The following is an 18,168-nucleotide window of genomic DNA, read 5'->3' as shown; positions in this document are numbered from 1 at the left end:
CCCTCGCCACGTGGTGGTGGCCGCGGCCGGGTCCGGGGCGCCTTCCCAGCCGGAGAAACCCGGAGCAGCCGGGGAGGAGGAGGAGGAGGAGGAGGAGGCGGCGGCGGCGGAGGAGGAGGAGGAGCGGGGCGGGAGCGAGGGAGGGGGGGTTGGGGGGAGGGGTGGGGGGTGGGGAGAGACCCGGCGGCGACAGGGCGAGAGCAGAGCGCGGTGCCAGGGGGGTGGGGGCACCGGTGCCCGTCTGGGGAGGGAGCAGGCGGAGGGGGTAAGCTGCGATTACCAGCAGGAACCGGCAGCAGCTGTGAGTCCCGGCTGGGCTGGGTGGGGGGAGGGGAACGGCGTCCAGGGCCGGCCCCTGGGTCGCGGGGTGGACCGGAGGAGGGGGCGGGAGGTTGGCCCGCAGCTGGCCCAGGGTGGCGGGGAGGGGAAGGGTCCGGCGTCGGCAGCCCGCATTCCCCCTTTCCCCCTCCTCCGCCGCTCCTCAGGCCGCACCGCCTCCAGAGCCCCTTCCCCGGCCCGGCGACGCCGGACTGGGGCCCCGGGGCTCGGCCGGCAGTGGGGGAGGGGGCTGCCTGGTCTCGGCCCCTGAGAGGGGAGGGGCGACAGTTTCTGTCCGCCGAGCTAAAGGGGTTTAAAGGGCGGCTCTTAAAGGGACCGCAGAAAGGGCCCGGGGCCGAGGAGGCACCCCCTCCCCATCCGCCTGCTGTCGCTCTCGCGCGGGGTCGCTGGGCCGACGGGGGGATGCAGAGGAAGCAAACACTGGTCGCGGCCGCTAAGGGGCCAGAGCCCCGGCTAGTGGGGTTGGGCCCGAGGTGGCCGGCCAGTCGGGGGTCTGGGCGGGTGTGGTGAGCGCGGACGAGTGGAGTTGGGGGAGAGGGGATGGGCCTGGGGAGGAGAGGGTTAAAGGTGGGGCCAGCCGTACAAATACGCGCACACACTCCTTACTCAGACCCGGTCACACGCGTTTCCCTGGCACTTAAGGCGGGGCAGTGTTGGGGCCTGGGCCTGGGCCCTCTCCACCCCAGGCTCCTGCTGCCCGATTTGGGGAGGTCGCGGACCCCACTGCTTCAACTCACACCTCGGGAGCCCCCTCTCCTACGCGCACACACGCTCTGGCGCGCGCGCACACACCTCGGACATTCCCATAGTGCCTCACGTGACACACGGCCCCGAACGTGCCCACCCTTCACACACGCTCACGCACGCGTGCACACACGCGCACACAAACACACACGGCCTCCTGGCCACTTCCCCACTCCCTCCGACCCCCCCCCACCGCCCGCCCGCAGCCCCGCTAAAGCACTCATTGACTGTGACACACCTACACTCATTCACAGACACACACATTCCCCCCACACATGCCAACCACAGACACACATTCATAAACAGGGCCAGGAAAAGTACACACGCACCCCCTCGCCTACTCTTTCGGGAGCCCTGAGTCATTCCTGCCCCCTCTCAGGGCTCCCCATTTCCCTGTGTGCAGGCACACAGGCCGGGCTTCGGAATTCTCTGTCAGCCCTCTCCACCTGCGCCGGGCCCTCTCCCAGAGCCCCCTTCCCCTCTGTGTACCCTCAGACACTCAGCCGATGACCTCCTGTGGGTCCCAAGTCAGGGGTGAGGAGGGCCTGGAGGGTTGCCACAGCTGCCGGTGTGAGTGGGGGAAGCACTTCCTTTTCCTGAACTCTGGGATCCTAGAGGAGGAAGCCAGGGAGTTGGGCGGGGGCCCAGCAGAGGATGTTGTGACAGTGGTGGGGCTGACACTCCCAGAAGCACTGGGCCTTCCTTAGGGAGGAGCCAGGGGTGCCAGAGGCCTGGCATGAGGAGCTTGGAAGAGAGGTATTTGGGGAAGTGAGACCTGGGGTGGAGAAGGGGCTGAGGAGTGAGTCAAGGCAGGCCCCATCTGGGCCCCGTGTGCTGGGAAGGCAGCCCTCTCCTGGCCACAGTTCTCCCTCTCTCACAGTTCCGGAAGGAGCCCTTCCCTGCTGCTGGCCTCGCTTACTTGTCCCTATTTGTCACTGCTCCCCGCCCCCCCCACCTCCGTCTGGTCCCAGCTCCTTCCCCCAAAGGCAGCAGAGAAGAGAAGATGGGTCTGGGAGAGGGCTGTGAGACACGGGGGCAGCACCAGGCTGCATCTCAGCTGGCCGCAGAGCTCCTCAGGCCAGGACAAGGGGTATTAGGGACAAGCTCTGGGCCACCCTCTCCACCGTTGCTCGTTGCTCCTGCTCTCCCAGGAGGCCCAGGGTGGGCCGTGGCCCAGGCCCTTGCCATGGAGTCCATGTTTGAGGATGACATCAGCATCCTGACCCAGGAGGCCCTGGGGCCCAGTGAGGTGTGGCTGGATGCCCCTGGAGACCCCTCGCTGGGGGGGGACATGTGCTCCGCCTCCCACTTTGCCCTGATCACGGCCTACGGAGACATCAAAGAGCGGCTGGGGGGCCTGGAGAGGGAGAATGCCACCCTCCGCCGCCGCCTCAAAGTCTACGAGATTAAGGTCAGAACCTGGAGATGACGGGGGTCTGGCTGTGTGTGTGACAGGGGAGGGGGCTGCTGGGTGGCAGGAACTGGGGGTCTGGCAGAGATTCCAGGGATCCAAAAGAGGGGTCAGGGTACAGACTCTTGGGAACTTGAGAATCCCTCACGAGGGATGTGGCTGCTCTGGATGGATGGGAACTCTGGAGACCCCAGCACCAATCAGGAAAGGATCAGGAGGGATCCGCTTTGGAGTGCTGGACCTTGGATCTAAAAAAGATCTGGTTGGTGGGAGATGCCTACAGGGCCATGGGAATCAGGATGTACAGATCCCACTGGAGTGGGGAGGGAGAGGCGAGGATTCTGACGCAGGTTGTGGGATGGGGACACAGCAAGGCTGAAGCTGTCCTGAGGGCCTGCCCCACCCGCAGTACCCACTGATCAATGACTTTGGAGAGGAGCACGGCTTCTCTTTGTATGAAATCAAGGATGGCTCCCTGCTGGAGGTGGAGAAAGTCAGCCTGCAGCAACGGCTCAACCAGTTCCAGCACGAGGTGAGCCCTCCCTGAGCTCTTTGCTCCAGTCCATTTCTGATAACCTCCCCAGCCTCTGACCTTCCATCTCCTTGATCAGAGATGGCCATGGTCCTCCCTAGAACCAGCTGCAGCTCCTCCTACCCCTCCACTGGGTGCTGGGAGTGGGGGTGGGAGGCACAGGGTGCTGCTCTGCCCCCAAGTCAAGATGGGCCTGACTCTGGCTGCGCTCCACCCCCTCCGGGCCCCATCCAGTTGCAGAAGCATAAGGAGCAGGAAGAACAGCTCGGGGAGATGATCCAGGCTTACGAGAAGCTCTGCGTGGAGAAGAGTGACCTGGAGACGGAGCTGGGGGAGATGGTGAGGTCCAGGGAGCCCGGGTGCTTGAGGGTGTGACCTTGGCTGTGTGCTTGTGGAATGCACCCCACCGTGTTCGTGTCTGTCCATGAGTGAGTGCCCGTTTGGCCTGGTGAGTGGGGTTGTGTGTATCATACAGGTTGTGAGTGACTCTGTGTACATCCTGGCCATGCAGTGACAGGAGGTGACTATGTGAGTAGCCCTGTAGAACACTGTGAATCTGTGTGTACGTTTGGTGCTCACGCTGCGTTGACCCTGCGCCTATAGCACTGAGCTGGAAGGCTGTGTGGGTGAGGGCAGAGGTGACTGAAAGTGTTCGTGGCTGCTGGGATGGGCCTTGGCCTGTGTGTGATTCTGAGTCAGGGTATGGCCATGCATGTGAGCAGGTGGGCAGGTGTCAGAATCAGGAGGCATGGTCTCTTGCCGACTCCTAGCTGTGAGCTGGGCCAAGTCACTTAGCCTCTGTCCTGCCTCTGAAAAGTGGGGCAAATAATAACAACCTTGCTGAGCTGTTGGGCATTCGTGTAAAAAATGCTTTGACTTAACAATCATAAACACTTACACGGCACTTAACTGTGTGCCAGGCATCATTCTTATCTCTTTAGATATATTTACTCATTCTAATCCTCGTAACAAACTTACCTAAGAGGTAGGTGTGGTTAGCCCCATGTTATAGATGAGGTAGGTGAAGCCCAGAGTGGTTAAGTCACATATGCAAATGGAAGTTATTATGCTCCTGAGGGGGTGGTGGTGTCTGGACAGGGGGCTGAGTGTTCTTATAAGTGTCTCTGCGTGTTAGTGACAAGGAAGAGGCATTAACTCTGACCTTGCAAGGGGCAGTAGCCAGAAACATCTGCATTGCAGTTGCTGGGAGAGGAGACTCATGGCCACTTGGAGAGTGGAGTTGGGATATGTGACCTGGGGTCTCTGCTCAGTTTAGGGGGGTGATGGATACCCAGACATGGAGAAGTTCTGGGTTTGGGCGGCCCACAGGGGTGCCCTGACCTGATGCAGACCCTCACCCCTTTGTCTCCCCCCCATAGCGGGCCCTGGTGGAGACCCACCTGCGGCAGATCTGTGGTTTGGAGCAGCAGCTGCGGCAGCAACAAGGCCTCCGGGATGCAGCCTTCCCCAGCCTGAGCCCCCCCACTGCCCCTGCCCCGCCCTGTGCTGATCTGGACCTGCACTACTTGGCACTGAGAGGCGGATCTGGCTTGAGTCACGGTGAGATCTCAGCCACCCCTGATTTCCATACTCTGAAGTTCCCAAGCCAGCCCCCCATTTCAACACCATTGGGCACCTCCGGTGTTTCAGATTGATAGTCAACAACCCGTTACAATGTCTTAAACTTCTCCCATAATCACCTCATCCCTCCTTACCAACTGTCCCCTCACCTCATCAACTATTACCCCAGTTTCTCCCACTGACATATCCCCCCCTTTAACTCCTTTATTCCCAGGCTCTCCCATGCAATTCCTGTATGTGCCAGCAGAGGGCGGTCCCACCCAGAGTCCCCTCCGCCTGTCTTCCGTTGTGATTAGGAGAGGCCCCCGAGGATGCTTGCAGACTTGAGTCTGGCTGGGGACACCCTTCCAGAGCCCGTCTTATTTCTCCCCTGGCCTCCAGAAAGATTAGAAAAAGCAGCTCAGCCCATCGTTCCCGTCTGCCCTCAGTAGAGGTCTCTCTCTCATCCTGGGATATCTACCCTCTGGATGTCTCTCTTGGATCCTTCATGCGGCAGTTCTCACCTGTTTCACTTTGTATTGATCTGGGAGTGCGTGGAGAGTGTCCCGCAGCTGGTTCCAGCCTGACATTGTCCCTTCCTCTACCGGCAGGCTGGCCAGGCCCCACGCCGAGTATGAGTGAGCTGGAGCGGCGGCAGCTAGAAGAGGCTCTGGAGGCTGCCCAGGGAGAGGCCCGGGGGGCTCAGCTTCGGGAGGAGCAGCTCCAGGCCGAGTGTGAGCGGCTGCAGGGGGAGCTGAAGCAGCTGCAGGAGACCCGGGCCCAGGTAAAAAGGGGGGGCGCTGACCCGGGGTCCCTGCTCTGGCACCTGCAGAGCTCCTTGAAGGTCTGGGGGCTGCTGAAAACAACTTTAGAGATCTGGGACTTCCTCACTGAGTACCGACCAGCCCTGGGAATGGTAAAGAAGGGAAGTTTGGGCAAGGTGAGGTTGGGGTCTGACTGCTCGATCTTTCCCTTAGGATCTGGCCTCCAACCAGTCAGAGCGCGACATGGCATGGGTGAAAAGAGTTGGGGATGATCAGTAAGTCACTCTGTAATCCTCTTCTTCTTAACCTCTGCACCCCCGGGGATGGCATTTCCCAGGTTCCCCCTTTGGTTCTCTCCTCCCCCTCCACATTGTTTGAGGGACCTCTCTTCCACGCTGTCAGGGCTGTGAGGTTTGGGTTGCTTGTGTGGCTCTGCGCCCTTCACAGGAAGGAGGCGAGCTTCTGGAGGTGCTCAGGTTCTGGGAGGTTCCCTTTGCTTTCCTCTGGCACCCAGGCCTGTGTCTTCTCGAGGTGTCAGGTGTTGAGAGAGACTTCCTCAGCAGCTTTGCTGCTATGTTCAGTGTCCCCTGGTGAGTTTTGGGGCCTCTCTGGGGCCCATTTTCTATCCCAGTAACGAGGCCCAGCCACTTGGGTTAACCCTCTCCTCCCTGACAAGGAGGAAGGAGATGGTCTCTTTTAGGATTTGTGGTGCCTCGTCTCCTGTCTCAGGAGAGAGAAAACTGAGGCTTAGGAGAGGATGGACTTCCTTGAGTTCATACAGCAGCATGCAGGGAATTAGAACGTATTATGCTGGGGTGTTCCTTGGGGATCCTGCCATTAAAGAGTGGCAGCAGTAGGTGGGGAGGGAGCTATGTCAGTGTGAGCCTAGTAGCAGGGCCTCCGGGGAGGCACTGGGAAGCCAGGGAGAGGGTGAGCGCAGCCTGGCAGCAGTGAGCCTGGTGCCTTTCACATCCGCACCGGAACTCATCCTCTCCCACTTTCTGAGAAATAGAGCACAAACCTCCTTCCGCCTAAGCCTTCTCCCCCAAGATGAGACGTGTGGCACAGACTCCCTACTTTCATCAGAGGGGAAGGCTGAGGCCCAGCGAGGGCAGGAGCTAACCCTCCACCACACCACACACCCAGCTCCAGGACCCCCGGTCCTCCTCCCAGCAGGCTCCCCCCTCACCTTCCTCCCGGCTTCTGGCCAGTTGGGGGTACCTCTCACCTCCCTCTCCACCCTGGGGTGAGGGCCTGGGTGGGGCTGTGGTAGCTGGGGAGTGAGAACCCAGTGTGTGGGACTGATGGGCGGGACCCCTCAGCTGTTAGGGGCCTCTGCAGAGAGGGTCCACCCTAGCTTGTGGCTGGGGCTCAGGGTCCATCCTAGCCCGTGTGCCCAGACCCGGAAAGCGCATACACACACACACACACACATACACACGTACACACATACGCACATGTTCTAGAATCCTAGCTTGCCCCTAAAGTCACACCGTGGGACCCTTTATGGCTCACTGAATCCAACTCCCTCTTAGAAGACCAGCAGTGAAGCCTCCCTCAATTGGTTGAACCCAGAGAGAGGACTTATTTTGGCTGGAGTCCGAACAGCCAGGTTTCGAATCTCAGGGACCCCTCCTGGGATGCCGAGTGGCTTAGCTTTGCCCACTTCACCTGTCTGGCCCCAGGTTTCCCTCATGGGCTCAGAGGTCCGTCGTTGCTGGGAGAAGTGGCAGAAGGTGATGTGGGGGAGGCAGAGAAGGGGGCGGTGGGTCCCGAGGGGCCACGTGAGCGAGTGAGTAGAAGAGAACCCCTCCCGCAGATGCTTTTGGAGGTCATATATCGTCTATGCCACTAATTCTGGCCCGGCCAGCCACTTTTCCTTCGCACCCCAAGGCATCCCCCCAACCCCCGACCCTGTCCGTTTGGCCAGAGGGAGCTGGGCTCTGCTCCAGGGCTGGTCCTACCAGAGGTGACCTCCAGCTCCTCCCCTCGGTCTCTACGGCTTGGGCTCTGCCTCAGGGCCTCCTGGATGTCTACCCCTGGAGCCGGCTGGGCCCTGCCTGCCCAGCTTCACACTTCCTTTCAGGCCAAGCATCTCTGGACAGCCTCAGCTTGGCAAGAGTTAATTCTCAGAGGAAGTCCTCACTCCCCCGGTAGTTTTATTTTCTTATAAACTCAGCTCCTTTTGGTAATAAGCCGCTTCCCGAGTGCTCCCTCTCCGTCCTCCCACCTGAGGAGGCCTCAGTCACCTGCTCTCAGCTCCTTTTCCCCCACCAGCCCCTCCTTTTCCTTCTACTTCTGCCTAACCCTCCAGGCTAGTGGGAATTTTACATGTGGACCTTCCTAGGAGAGGATTGCAGGGGTGGATTATCCAGATGGAGGTGTGAAGGCTCAAGAGGGAGCCACAGAGGTTCCTGAGTCCAGCCGAGTCCTCCGTGGGAACCCAGTGTACCCCCGAGAGGTGCTCCCCCGTCTCAGTGTGGATGCCGTGGGAGTCCTGGCTGTTCACACGCCCTCCCTCGTACTGCCACTGCCTCTGTTAATTCCCCGCAGTGAGCCCCCCAGGTGCTGAGGGGGCAGTCCTGGGAGGCAGCCCCAGCCCCAAGGCTTCCAGCCCATCCCATCCCGGCCCTTGGCTCACAAGTCCAGGTCATCAGTGTTCCTCTGAAAATGGGCGCCCAGACCAGACTGCCACCCTCCAGGTCTGACCTCTGGTCAAGATTTCCCTGCTGTTTGGTCCGCCCAGCATCTGGTGGTCGGTGCCCAGGGGGACAAATTGCCCCAGAGGAAGAGCCGCTGAGGGTGACTCGGGGGCCAAAGGCAATAATGAAGGAGGAGGTGGGAGTGGAGACCACCGGCTCCTGAGGATGCGCAGGGAGCTGAGGACCCCAGGAGGGTCCCAGCCAAGTGAGAGGTGCAGAACCCATGGCCTCCTTCCCTCTGGGCCCCACACGGGGTCACAGGTCCTGAGTGTGGCCTTCCTGAGGGCGTGGCCAGCGCTGAGGGTGGAAGGGAGATTGTGGAGAGGGGGGTCCTTGAGGGGGCTCAGTGAGGGGAATGAGGGCCAGTGAGGGAGGGGGTTCATCCAAGAGGGGAGCACCCTGTGAGAAGATGGGGATTCGGTATGAGTGATGAGGGGGGGACTAGAGGCCTTTCTCCCCAACGTGGGGGGCTCAGTGTTGCAGCCTGGGTGCTTTTCCGCCCACCCCCCACCCCTCTCTCCACCCACAAGCCTCTGCGTGGGCTGCGGTTAGTGGTGGGGGAGAAGTGTGAACTCGGAGAGAGAGGATGGAAACTCTGCACAGAGGTCAAGGGCAGAGTGGGGGGGGTCAGGACGGAAGTCGGAGACCCCCGTGTACCCTGAGCTTAGTCTCATGCCCCAGAACCAGCGGGCCCAGGGCCTCCCCCTTCACGCTTCTCACCCTCCCTACTTCCTTTCTTTCAAATTTCCTTCAGCCTGGGTACCCGGCCCACAGGAATTAAGCCCTGAGCACTTGCAGCCTCTGGGCTGCCCAAGGGTGGGGAGGGGTTCTGAAGTTGGGGCCCACCACGCCCACCTAATTGTGGTCTGAGGGGCTGGTGGGCTTTGAACTGTTTCTGACCCTTTCCCTGCCAGGGAGGCAGAGAGCAGCTCTTACCCACGCTCTCTCCCTCGATGGGGAACTCCACGTCCTCCCCTCATTCAAACCAAACTCACTGAGCTGGTATCTCCAGAAAAGGATCAAAACTGGTTTCCCCCTTTCTCCACCCGTCTCCTAGGCACCTCCCTGAGTCTTCATCCACAGCAGACACTGTGCGAGGCAGTTTACCTACAAAATCCCATTTGATTCTCACCAAAAAATGTGTGACAGTATTGTCCCCTTTTACAGCTGAGCAAACCAAGGTTACAAAGAAGTAATCAGAGAAGTTAAGTGCAAATTCCAAACAGGTCCTGAGCAGATGGGGTGACAGTACCTCTGTGGTGTTTTTCTGGTTCACATTCTTATCCAAGTAGGAGGCCCTTATATGAGGGGCAGCCAGATGATTTGTTGACTAAACCCGATCATTTTTAAAAGTGAAAGGGGGCCCTATTAATAATTATGCCAGGTGACTCCTGTGAACCAGGACAGCCCTGGGCAAATTGGGATGTGTGGGCCCCCCCCAACCGAAATGGGGACTCTGGTTCCTAGCCCTGCTGTGAGCCTCTCGGTTTGGTTGTATCTAGGGAGGCTTTCTAGACACAGAGAACATCTGGCTGAGCTGGAAGCATGGCAGGGGCTGCCATGAAGAGCCGGGCTCTGTGGACCGCAAGTCATAGCTGGCCGAGGAGAGTGAAGGGGCTCAAGGCGCCTGAAAGGAAGTGGTGGAGCGCTGGGTTGTTGCATGCGACTTCCTCCTCCCCCGGCCCGCAACCTCAAGTCCCTCCACGGCCCGGTGCCTGTGGTCCCCTCCCTGAGGGTCGGGCCGGGTGGGAAGACTAATGCTGGGTGTGCCTGTGGGTGGTGGAAAGTTGGGTCCCTCAATTCCCCCGCGGGGGTGAGGTGGCTGGGGGCAGCAGGGGGCAGCTATGGGCAAGGATGGAGGGGGTGGGGATGCTGGATTTCTCTTTTCCTGCTGATTCTGTCAGCCAGGGATTCTGACCACATGACCAGCTCTGATCCTTCCCCCAGTCCTAACCCTAATACTGATCCCATCCCTCCCTGTAACCCTAGCCCTCATCCTGCCCCCAGCTCCATGTACAATCCTGACTGAAAATGAACTAATCTGGCCCCGACCCCAGCCTTAATCCTGACCTTGAGCCCATCCATCCCTAGTTCTAATCCCATGACCCAGTGCTGGTCTGAATTTCAACCCTGCCGCATCTGTGTCTGCATCCAAATCCGCATCCTCACGGAGGCTCCAGCGCAGCACAGGGCACCCAGTGAACTTCCCTGGGGAAGACACTGCACTCGGAAGCCCATGTGTCTGCCAGCTGGTTTGGGGCAGAAAGAGGCCTTTTATAGAGGCAGACGCTTAGGTCTCTAACCTTTCTCATCTCAGTTGCTTTGTCAGTAACAGTGAAGATGATTGTTTCCAGATGAATTTTTGAGCTCCCTCAATTATTCGTGGAAAGAATGAATGAAAGGATAAGTCAACAAAGGGTGGAAAGGTTTGCAGTGGTGGGAGCCCTCTTTCCTGCCAATGCTGCCATTTGCACTCTGGCTCTTCCGAAGGTGCCAGCTCAGCAGGCTGAGGTGCCAAGAGCCTGTTTGAATCGCTGCTCTGTGCCACCACTGCTCTGTGACCTTGACCCGGCCTCTTAATATAAACTCTGTCCTTCCACTTCCACACGTGTCTAGCGCCTTCCTCTCCCCTCCCAGGGCAGGGCTGGTGATGCTCAGGGCTCCCAGGCCACTTTGCAGGTCCCCAGCCTCCTCCTCCTCCTTATCTTTCCCTTCTGCTGCCTTCCCACCTCTCCTTTCCCCCCTTCCCTGATCCTTTTGGAAGGCAGTAGATAGCTTAGTGGTCAGTAGCCTCGACTTTGGAGTCCAGGAGACGGGAGCTCCCATTCCAGCAACTCCACTATTACTGGGCTTTATGGCTTTGGTCAAGTGACTTAACCTCTGTAAGCTTCAGTTTTCTCATCTGTAAGGTGGAGATAATAAGAGTGGTAACACTGTAGAGTTGTTGTGAAGATTAAATTCTTAGCACAATGCCTGGCCCATAAGGGCTCATACAGATTATTTATGATTCTTTTCTCCCTGAGTCCTTCCCAAGTTCTGAGAGACTCAGACAGGATTTTCCCCCATAATTTAAGCAATGAAGAAGCACCCAAATGCAGCCGTCTGCTGCCGTTCACCTGACCCATCCTTCCCAAACATCCCAAAGCCGTGATGGTGGAAAATAGCACTCAGGTGTGGGCCAGGAAGCCAGGAAGTAGAATGTGTATTCAGGTGCACGTGTGCGACTGTTGGTTGTGTTGTGAAGTTGAGATTTTTTTCCACTGAATTGGCAGTGTTTTCTAATGTGAGTCATTCAGGTCGTTAGAGCATTTAGCAGCCTGGGCCTGCACATCTTGAGGTGGGAAGAGACGAAGAGATGCCCGATGAAGGGGGAGGTCCCACAGGGCCATGGGGAATCAGGAGGTCGGGTCCCCCCACCTTGCCCGGGGTCTCAGAGGTCGTTGCAAGGGCTGGCTGCCTGGAGCTCCAGGAGGACACAGGGTCAGAGCTGGAAGAGGGGCTGGGCATTCTGGGCTAGGGCCTTCTCCCTTCCATTTCCTCCTGCCCTGTTTTGCTGCGAGGAGGGTGCCAGGAGCTGGGCGGTGGAAACTGGGGTAGCTCCTGACATGGGGAGGAAGGCAAGCAGGGGAGAGATGGGGCCTGGCAACTGAGTGTGGCAGGTGAGATCTCTGAGGCAGGGTGTGAAGGCGACGACCTGTATCTGTCACCTGAGATACAGCAGTGAAGGCGGATAGGGAGAGAAACTGTGGTTGCTCGGTCAGAGGGGATGTTCCATCAGTGCCCTGCCCAGGGCTCCCTCCTGCCCCCACCACTGAGGGGCTAGCATGATCCTCCAAAAGCCCCCAGTCTGAGCGGGGGAGACGCAGCTCCTGCCCTCAGATTCCCTCAGTTTGAAGAGGGGAGACTTCCACTGGGAAGTCCCCAATGTGGGACACAGACTGGCCTCCCAGTCTGATGAGGGCAATGCCATTTCTTCCCACAGACCCACGCTGAAGAAGAGGGTGGGGGAACACAGGACACACGACGGCCGAGATGTGATGGGATAGAGGCTGCAGCACCTTGGCAGGGGCTCCCAAAAGGACTCCCTCCTCTCTGCTCCTGTCCATCCGTGTCCACCATCAGATGGGTAGAGGGCACTCTCCGGCCTTTAGAAGTGGGCTTGTCCCCCAGAATCCCAGCCTATTTGCAAGAATTTGGCTTTGGTCCAAACGGGTTAAAAATAGCTTTGTTGGGGGAGGGGCTCCCCCTTCCACCCAGCTCCGCCCCAGGATTAGGAAGAGAGCGCGAGAGAGCCCGCCAGTGAGTGGAGAGCGAGGGAGTTCAGTCATCATCTACCCTCTGCACCTCGGCTTTTCCTGCCCTCTGAAGCCCTAACCTCACGACTTCCCCTCCTTTTCTCCGGGGTCAGACACACACACACACACACTCTCACCCTGTTCCTCACACCCATCACAGTGGTCTCACACCTCCCTTCATTCCCTCCCATTCACATACATCCTCTCACACGTCCGTCCATTACCATGGGATGAGGACAGGGCCCTCAGGGTCTGGAGAACTCCCTCCACCCTCCTCTCCTTGCTGCCCAGGGCCCTTCAGCTACTGGGGCAAGAGGCCCTCCCCTGTGAGGAAATCCCTCTGGACTGGCCAAGCCTCTGCCTGCCACTTCCCTCCAGCTCCAACTTCCACAAAGTTCCAGAGTCCCTTCTGGATTGAGGGGGCAAGATCTGAGGAAACAAAATCCCCTGCTTCCCAGGATCGGTCCAACCCCAGATCAGAGATGAAAGCAGTGACCCAAGGCCATGGCAGAGCCTCATGTGACATCAGGACAGGCCCCTTGGAGGTGTGCAGGCTGGGGTGGGAGAGAGCGGAGGGGCAGTGCTGAGAATGATAACCTTCAGTGATTCTGGGTCACAGGGACCCAAAGAGAAAGGAAGAGAAAAGGAAGTGGTTGAAGTCTTTGCTAAGTCTGTTCCAGCTCCATGAGGGTGGGTGACCAGGAGGCCTGAGCACGAAGTGCGAGGAAAAAAAGGGAAGAGAGAAAAATGGATAGAGAGGCTCAATTCAATATTCACTTACTGAACAGCTCCTGGGTACCAGACCCTGGACAAGATGCTGGGAATACGAATACAGTGATATAGACCCCAACTTTGAGGAACTCCCAGTGAAGTTCCAGAACAGGCAACTTTTGTTAGGTGCTTAATGTGAGTGGCGCCCCCTGGAGGTGTTCGGTGCACAACAACTCCATGTAAAGGGTTCCCTGCTGATCCTGGGAGTTGCAAGGCTGAATCGAGCTCAGAGGCAGCTTTGAGGTGGGAGCAAGAGCAGTGGACCTGGAAATAGGCAGACTTGGGTTCAAGTTTATCAGTTGGCACCTCTGCCAAGCCAGAAGGCCATGTCTTCACTTATGGAATGGGGCTCTTCATAGGCTGTGCAGCAGTGGTCCCTAATCTTTCAAAGGTGAGGACTCCTCAGGCACCCCCTGCCCCCAATACACAGATTGCACTTAAACTATTAACCATGAACTCTTTGAGGAAATTCACAGGGACAAAACCTACTATAAATTCAGTGCAGCTTTTTGATGAATCTGTGTTTTGTCACCACAGCTTCTGCACAGATTAGAAAAACATTCACACATACCTGTATGAGATGTGTTCAGGCCACAGACAATGCTCAGTGAATACACAATTTCAGGGATCCCTTGAAATCACTGAGCTCTCTATCCCCAGCCCATAGTCTGGGAACCACTGCCCTAGCCCAGGGTAAGGTTCGGGGTCGGGGGAGGGCTCCCTGGAAGAGGTTCCCTTTGAGGTGGCCCTTAAAGCCCAAGAGAATTTCTGCAGCGGGGCTAGCAGGGCCGGGGAGGGGAGGGCCAGATGCTGGGGCAGAGGCAGTTCTTCTCCACAGCTGTGGCAGTAAACCCATTTCCCTTCTCCTCTCCCCCACTCCCTGCCCTCTGACCTCAGGGTCAGGGCAAGCTGGGGTCAAGCCTTGACCTGAGTGACTGGGTGTCCTTCAGGGTGAATTTGGCGCTGGCTTACACGGAGCTGACAGAGGAGCTGGGCCGGCTTCGGGAGCTGAGTTCCCTGCAGGGGAGGATCTTGAGGACGTTGCTGCAGGAGCAGGCTCGGAGTGGCGGTGAGATGGGGCAGGGGAGGCCTGGAGCTGGACCCGGAAGGAGGGGGTAGCTGTGGCCACCGTCCTGCGTCCGGGGACCACCCTTCACTTCTTTCCCCGTGCCCAGGCCTTTTCCACTCGCGTTCGGAGGAGAGTGGGTGGGCAGTGGTCGCCGGCAAGGCCCTGTTTCCCCAGTTCTGACGTCTTCTCTCCCCACCGCTGTCCCCCTTCTCTTCTAGGCCAGAGGCACTCGCCGCTGTCGCAGCGCCACTCCCCGGCCCCCCAGTGCCCCTCGCACTCCCCGCCGGCCCGAGCGGCGCCCCCTTGCCCCCCGTGCCAGTCCCCTGTCCCCCAGCGCCGCTCTCCCGGGCCCCCCTGCCCTTCGCCCCAGCAGCGCCGCTCGCCGGCCTCGCCCTCCTGCCCGTCGCCCGTCCCGCAGCGCCGCTCGCCGGTGCCGCCGCCGTGCCAGTCCCCCAGCCCGCAGTGCCGCTCCCCAGGGCCTCCCGCCTGCCCGGCCCCGCAGCCCCGGCCCCCACCACCCCCGCCGCCCGGGGAGAGGACACTGGCCGAGCGAGCCTACGCCAAGCCGCCCAGCCACCACGTGAAGGCCGGCTTCCAGGGCCGGCGCAGCTACTCGGAGATGGCGGAGGGCGCGGGCTACACGGGCGCCTCCCCGCCCTGGCTGCAGGCCGAGGCGGCCACGCTGCCCAAGCCGCGGGCCTATGGCAGCGAGCTCTACGTCCCCGGCCGGCCCCTCAGCCCACGACACGCCTTCGAGGGCATCCGCCTGCGCTTCGAGAAGCAGCCGTCGGAGGAGGAGGAGTGGGCCGTGCCCGCCAGCCCGCCCAGCCCGGAGGCTGGCGCCATCCGCTGCGCCTCGTTCTGCGCGGGCTTCCCCATCCCGGAGTCGCCCGCCGCCACCGCCTACACCCACGCCGAGCACGCGCAGTCCTGGCCGTCCATCAACGTGAGTGGGCACGTGCGCACGTGCCTCAGACCCGGCGGGGGGTGGGGGGTGGGGCGGGCGGCGGGGGGTGGTGGGGCCCGCCCCTTTCTTCACGCCTGATTGATGGGCGGGGCTCCCTTCCTTTGATACCTCCCCCTTACCCGGGGCGCAGCAACCCCTCTCTCTCCAGTGGCCTTTTGTTGGTGCGAATTGGGGCCCCGCACCATTAAAACTTGTTCAGTTTCACGGTTAAAGGCCCGGGTCTTTAGAGTGACAGTCCTGGCTTTGATTCTGGATTCCACCACTTAGTAGCTTTGGGACCTCCGGCAAGTTACTTATCTTCTTGGCCGTCAGTTTTCTCATCTGCAAAAATGAGGTCAATGATTTCTTATCTAATTCCATTGGAGAGTTCTTAAGAGGGAGGCAGTGAGCCCAAAGCACTCTTGCACAGTGCCTGGCTCAGTAGTAAACATCTGCTATTACTTGGTGATGGAGGCTACGCGGATGCCATGGGTCTTGGTTCCGGACAGGGACAGGCCTGCTCATCCAGTTCTGTCCATCAGGCCTCAGAGCCCCTGCCCCTTTCTGTCTGTCCTAGAAGACAACCCTATCTCACGGCTGTATCGTTTCACCGAAATAATGAGTTTCCTGGACGTCAGAGCCAACCCTTGCCACCTGAAAGGACCAAAATATATTCCAGAGCCAGACAGAAAATTATTTTTGGGTTGTACATTGTTTAGGATTATCCATTGCTTTGAGTTATCTGAGAGCTGTGTCTTAGTCACTCTGAGGGCATGTCTGGGTCTTGGCTTCCCTTATTACGGCAGATGCTCTGGGAGGCTGAGCATACCCACCTCCCCATTCACACCTCCTGGGGACACTATGCCCGGGGTCGGGGCAGTGGATGCTGAACTGGTAGAAGGTGGTCAGGGAGGGGGAGGAAGGGGGTGATGCAGGAGAAGGGGTGCCCAGATGCCTTCTGCATGCTGCAGCCCTCCCTGCCTCGGGTCCCAGGAAAGGGCAGGCTGGGATGTGGGGACCATGATGGAGGGTTGTGGACCATGAATGACTCCCTTCTCTCCCCACAGCTGCTGATGGAGACAGTGGGCTCTGATATCCGCAGCTGCCCCCTCTGCCAACTGGGTTTCCCTGTTGGGTACCCCGATGATGCCCTCATCAAACACATTGACTCTCACCTGGAGAACAGCAAGATCTAGGGTGCCTCCCCCACCCGCTGGCTGTTTCTCCACCTTCTCCCATCACCCCCAAACACTCACTCACTTTGAATGCTGCATGAATCTCGTAGGGGGCCCCTGCCCCTTGCGACCCCCAGATACCTCCACTAGCTACCGAGTCAACGTGTGTGCCATCTTCCCTGGTCCAGGCACCACTCAGCCCTGGCTTTTCCCGGGAGGTCAGCTGGGGCTCTCCCCAGCTCCCTGGCTTCTGCTGGGGAGGTGGGGATCAGGGCTGGGGTGGGAAGGGGCATATCCCACCCAGCCTCTCCCTCTGCCTTTCTGTTTTCAAACGGTTGGATCCAAGAAGGTGTCTAGTGCTTGGGCCTGGGGGAGGGGAGGGTATCAGAAGACTTCAGGAGCTCCCCTAGCACCTCCCCAGATGTCCGTCTTTCTCAGGCTGTGCTCTGTCCAGGGAATGCCTCCCTGTGGGGTCTCAGAGCCTTCCCTGCACACTGACGCCAGTTCCTCCATCCCATGGCCAGGTCGGGACTCGCCGTTCCCTGCAGGCCAACCCTGTTCTCCCCCTCTGCCCACCCTGGGGAATAGGGAAGGTGGGAGAGGAGAAGGAGGACCCTGGAGGACTGGGAGCATCCAGCCTAAAGAGGCTGCCCTGAGGCACCATGACCCTCAGGCTAGGGAACTATCTGTGCCAGCCTCCCAGGCCCATGCCCTCCTCCTGGAGCCCCCAGCACCAAGGCACAGATTGTTAAGGCACATGCTCCCCTCCACCCTGACCCCACTCAAGCCCCGACACCACAGGTGCCCTGGAGCCCGGGTGTGACTCAGCCTCTGTTAGCTGGGTGGCTGTCATCAGCCCCACCTCCCAGTCCAGAACCTGAGGATGGGCCCAGGGTGCTGTGGAGATCAACTTCAAAAGAGCTAACCCCCTTCCCACACCCCAGCGACCCACATTCCCTCTGTGAAATCTACCTCAGAGTCGAACCCTCAGAAGGACGGGTAAGCAGGAGGCCAGGGGGTCCCCAGGGCTGAGGTGTGGAGCTTGCTATGGCAAGAGCCTGCCGCCCCACGATGAGTCCGCCTCCCTTCACTGCAAGCCTCTCCCGGGTCCCAGCCCGGTGCGGGCAGTGGACGCCACTGTCAGTGCATGTACCATTCTGATCCAACTCTTCCAGGTCCCCCACCTCCTCACACCCCTCCCCTCCTCCTCAGTGCAGGGGAGTGAGGGGGTGTGTGGGGCAGGGCAGGGGCTGAGGACTCCAGAGACACGTGGCCTTGTACTTTGAGTGTTCCCCCAGGGAGGGGAAATGAGGAAGGGGGACTGGAGAGGGGAGTGGGGCCCCTGAGCTCTCTGAACAAGTTGAAAGTCCAAATAAAACTTACCTGTTCCATCTGCGCTTGGTCTGTGCCCTCTGTGGCTGTGGTGGGGAGGAAACCCTTGTAGCGGAAGGTCTTGGAAACTGTCTCAAGTAACCACAACCGTGGGAGGGTGGGCATTGGGCAAGTAGGGGATGCACGGGGCACCCATGTTCCAAGGTGATTCTGGAGATGCAGGCATGTGAGTGGCTACAGGTGACTTGTGACATGGACTTTATTTGGAGCAGGTAGGGAGCAGCAGAGGGTGTCTTCGTGACCAGCCCTGAGCAGATGTCAGGGACTCATGAATTTTCCCTCCCATCAGGTCTGGCAGGTAGAGGTTCTGTAGCCTGGGGATTCATTTATGAGTAGCACGATTTTTTCATCAAATGATTTCTTGTGCCATGAACCAGACTGGGACCTCAAAGAGGAAGGAACATTTGGATCTATGTCCTTATGGGTCAGAGAGCAGGGAGGGGCTGGGCTCCAGGCTCAGCAGCTGCC

The 18,168-nt window shown here is 59.3% G+C and overlaps 1 protein-coding gene across 4 annotated transcripts; it reads left to right on the top strand.

The window, feature by feature from the left end:
• Positions 1-238: 238 nt before the first annotated feature.
• On the top strand, positions 239-17,666 carry TBKBP1 (TBK1 binding protein 1). 4 transcript variants are annotated; one of them, XM_068530876.1, is made up of 10 exons: positions 239-301; positions 2,235-2,494; positions 2,904-3,026; positions 3,261-3,365; positions 4,406-4,586; positions 5,198-5,370; positions 5,564-5,625; positions 14,069-14,187; positions 14,406-15,133; positions 16,201-17,666. In XM_068530876.1, the coding sequence occupies exons 2-10, from the start codon at positions 2,270-2,272 to the stop codon at positions 16,327-16,329; spliced, it is 1,845 nt and encodes a 614-aa protein (XP_068386977.1). In that variant the 5' UTR covers positions 239-301; positions 2,235-2,269; the 3' UTR covers positions 16,330-17,666. The 4 variants fall into 4 exon arrangements, with proteins under 4 accessions (XP_068386977.1, XP_068386976.1, XP_068386975.1 ...); XM_068530875.1 differs by lacking the exon at positions 239-301 and adding an exon at positions 889-1,839; XM_068530874.1 differs by lacking the exon at positions 239-301 and having other exon boundaries at positions 889-2,494; positions 2,961-3,026.
• Positions 17,667-18,168: the final 502 nt, after the last annotated feature.

Source organism: Eschrichtius robustus, chromosome 20 (assembly GCF_028021215.1).
Source record: "Eschrichtius robustus isolate mEscRob2 chromosome 20, mEscRob2.pri, whole genome shotgun sequence".
In the NCBI taxonomy this organism is placed as follows: domain Eukaryota; kingdom Metazoa; phylum Chordata; class Mammalia; order Artiodactyla; family Eschrichtiidae; genus Eschrichtius; species Eschrichtius robustus.
The sequence above is the reverse complement of the archived record's forward strand: the minus strand, read 5'-3'. Positions and strand labels throughout refer to the sequence as shown.

What these genes read in the sequence shown, in the direction of transcription:
- TBKBP1 (XM_068530873.1), top strand. Translation starts at nt 2,087, where the DNA reads ATGGGTCTGGGAGAGGGCTGTGAGACACGGGGGCAGCACCAGGCTGCA. An exon ending in TCAAAGTCTACGAGATTAAG is followed by an intron (nt 2,495 to 2,903) that starts GTCAGAACCTGG and finishes CCCCACCCGCAG; the next exon opens with TACCCACTGATCAATGACTT. An exon ending in TGCAGGAGACCCGGGCCCAG is followed by an intron (nt 5,371 to 5,563) that starts GTAAAAAGGGGG and finishes TCTTTCCCTTAG; the next exon opens with GATCTGGCCTCCAACCAGTC.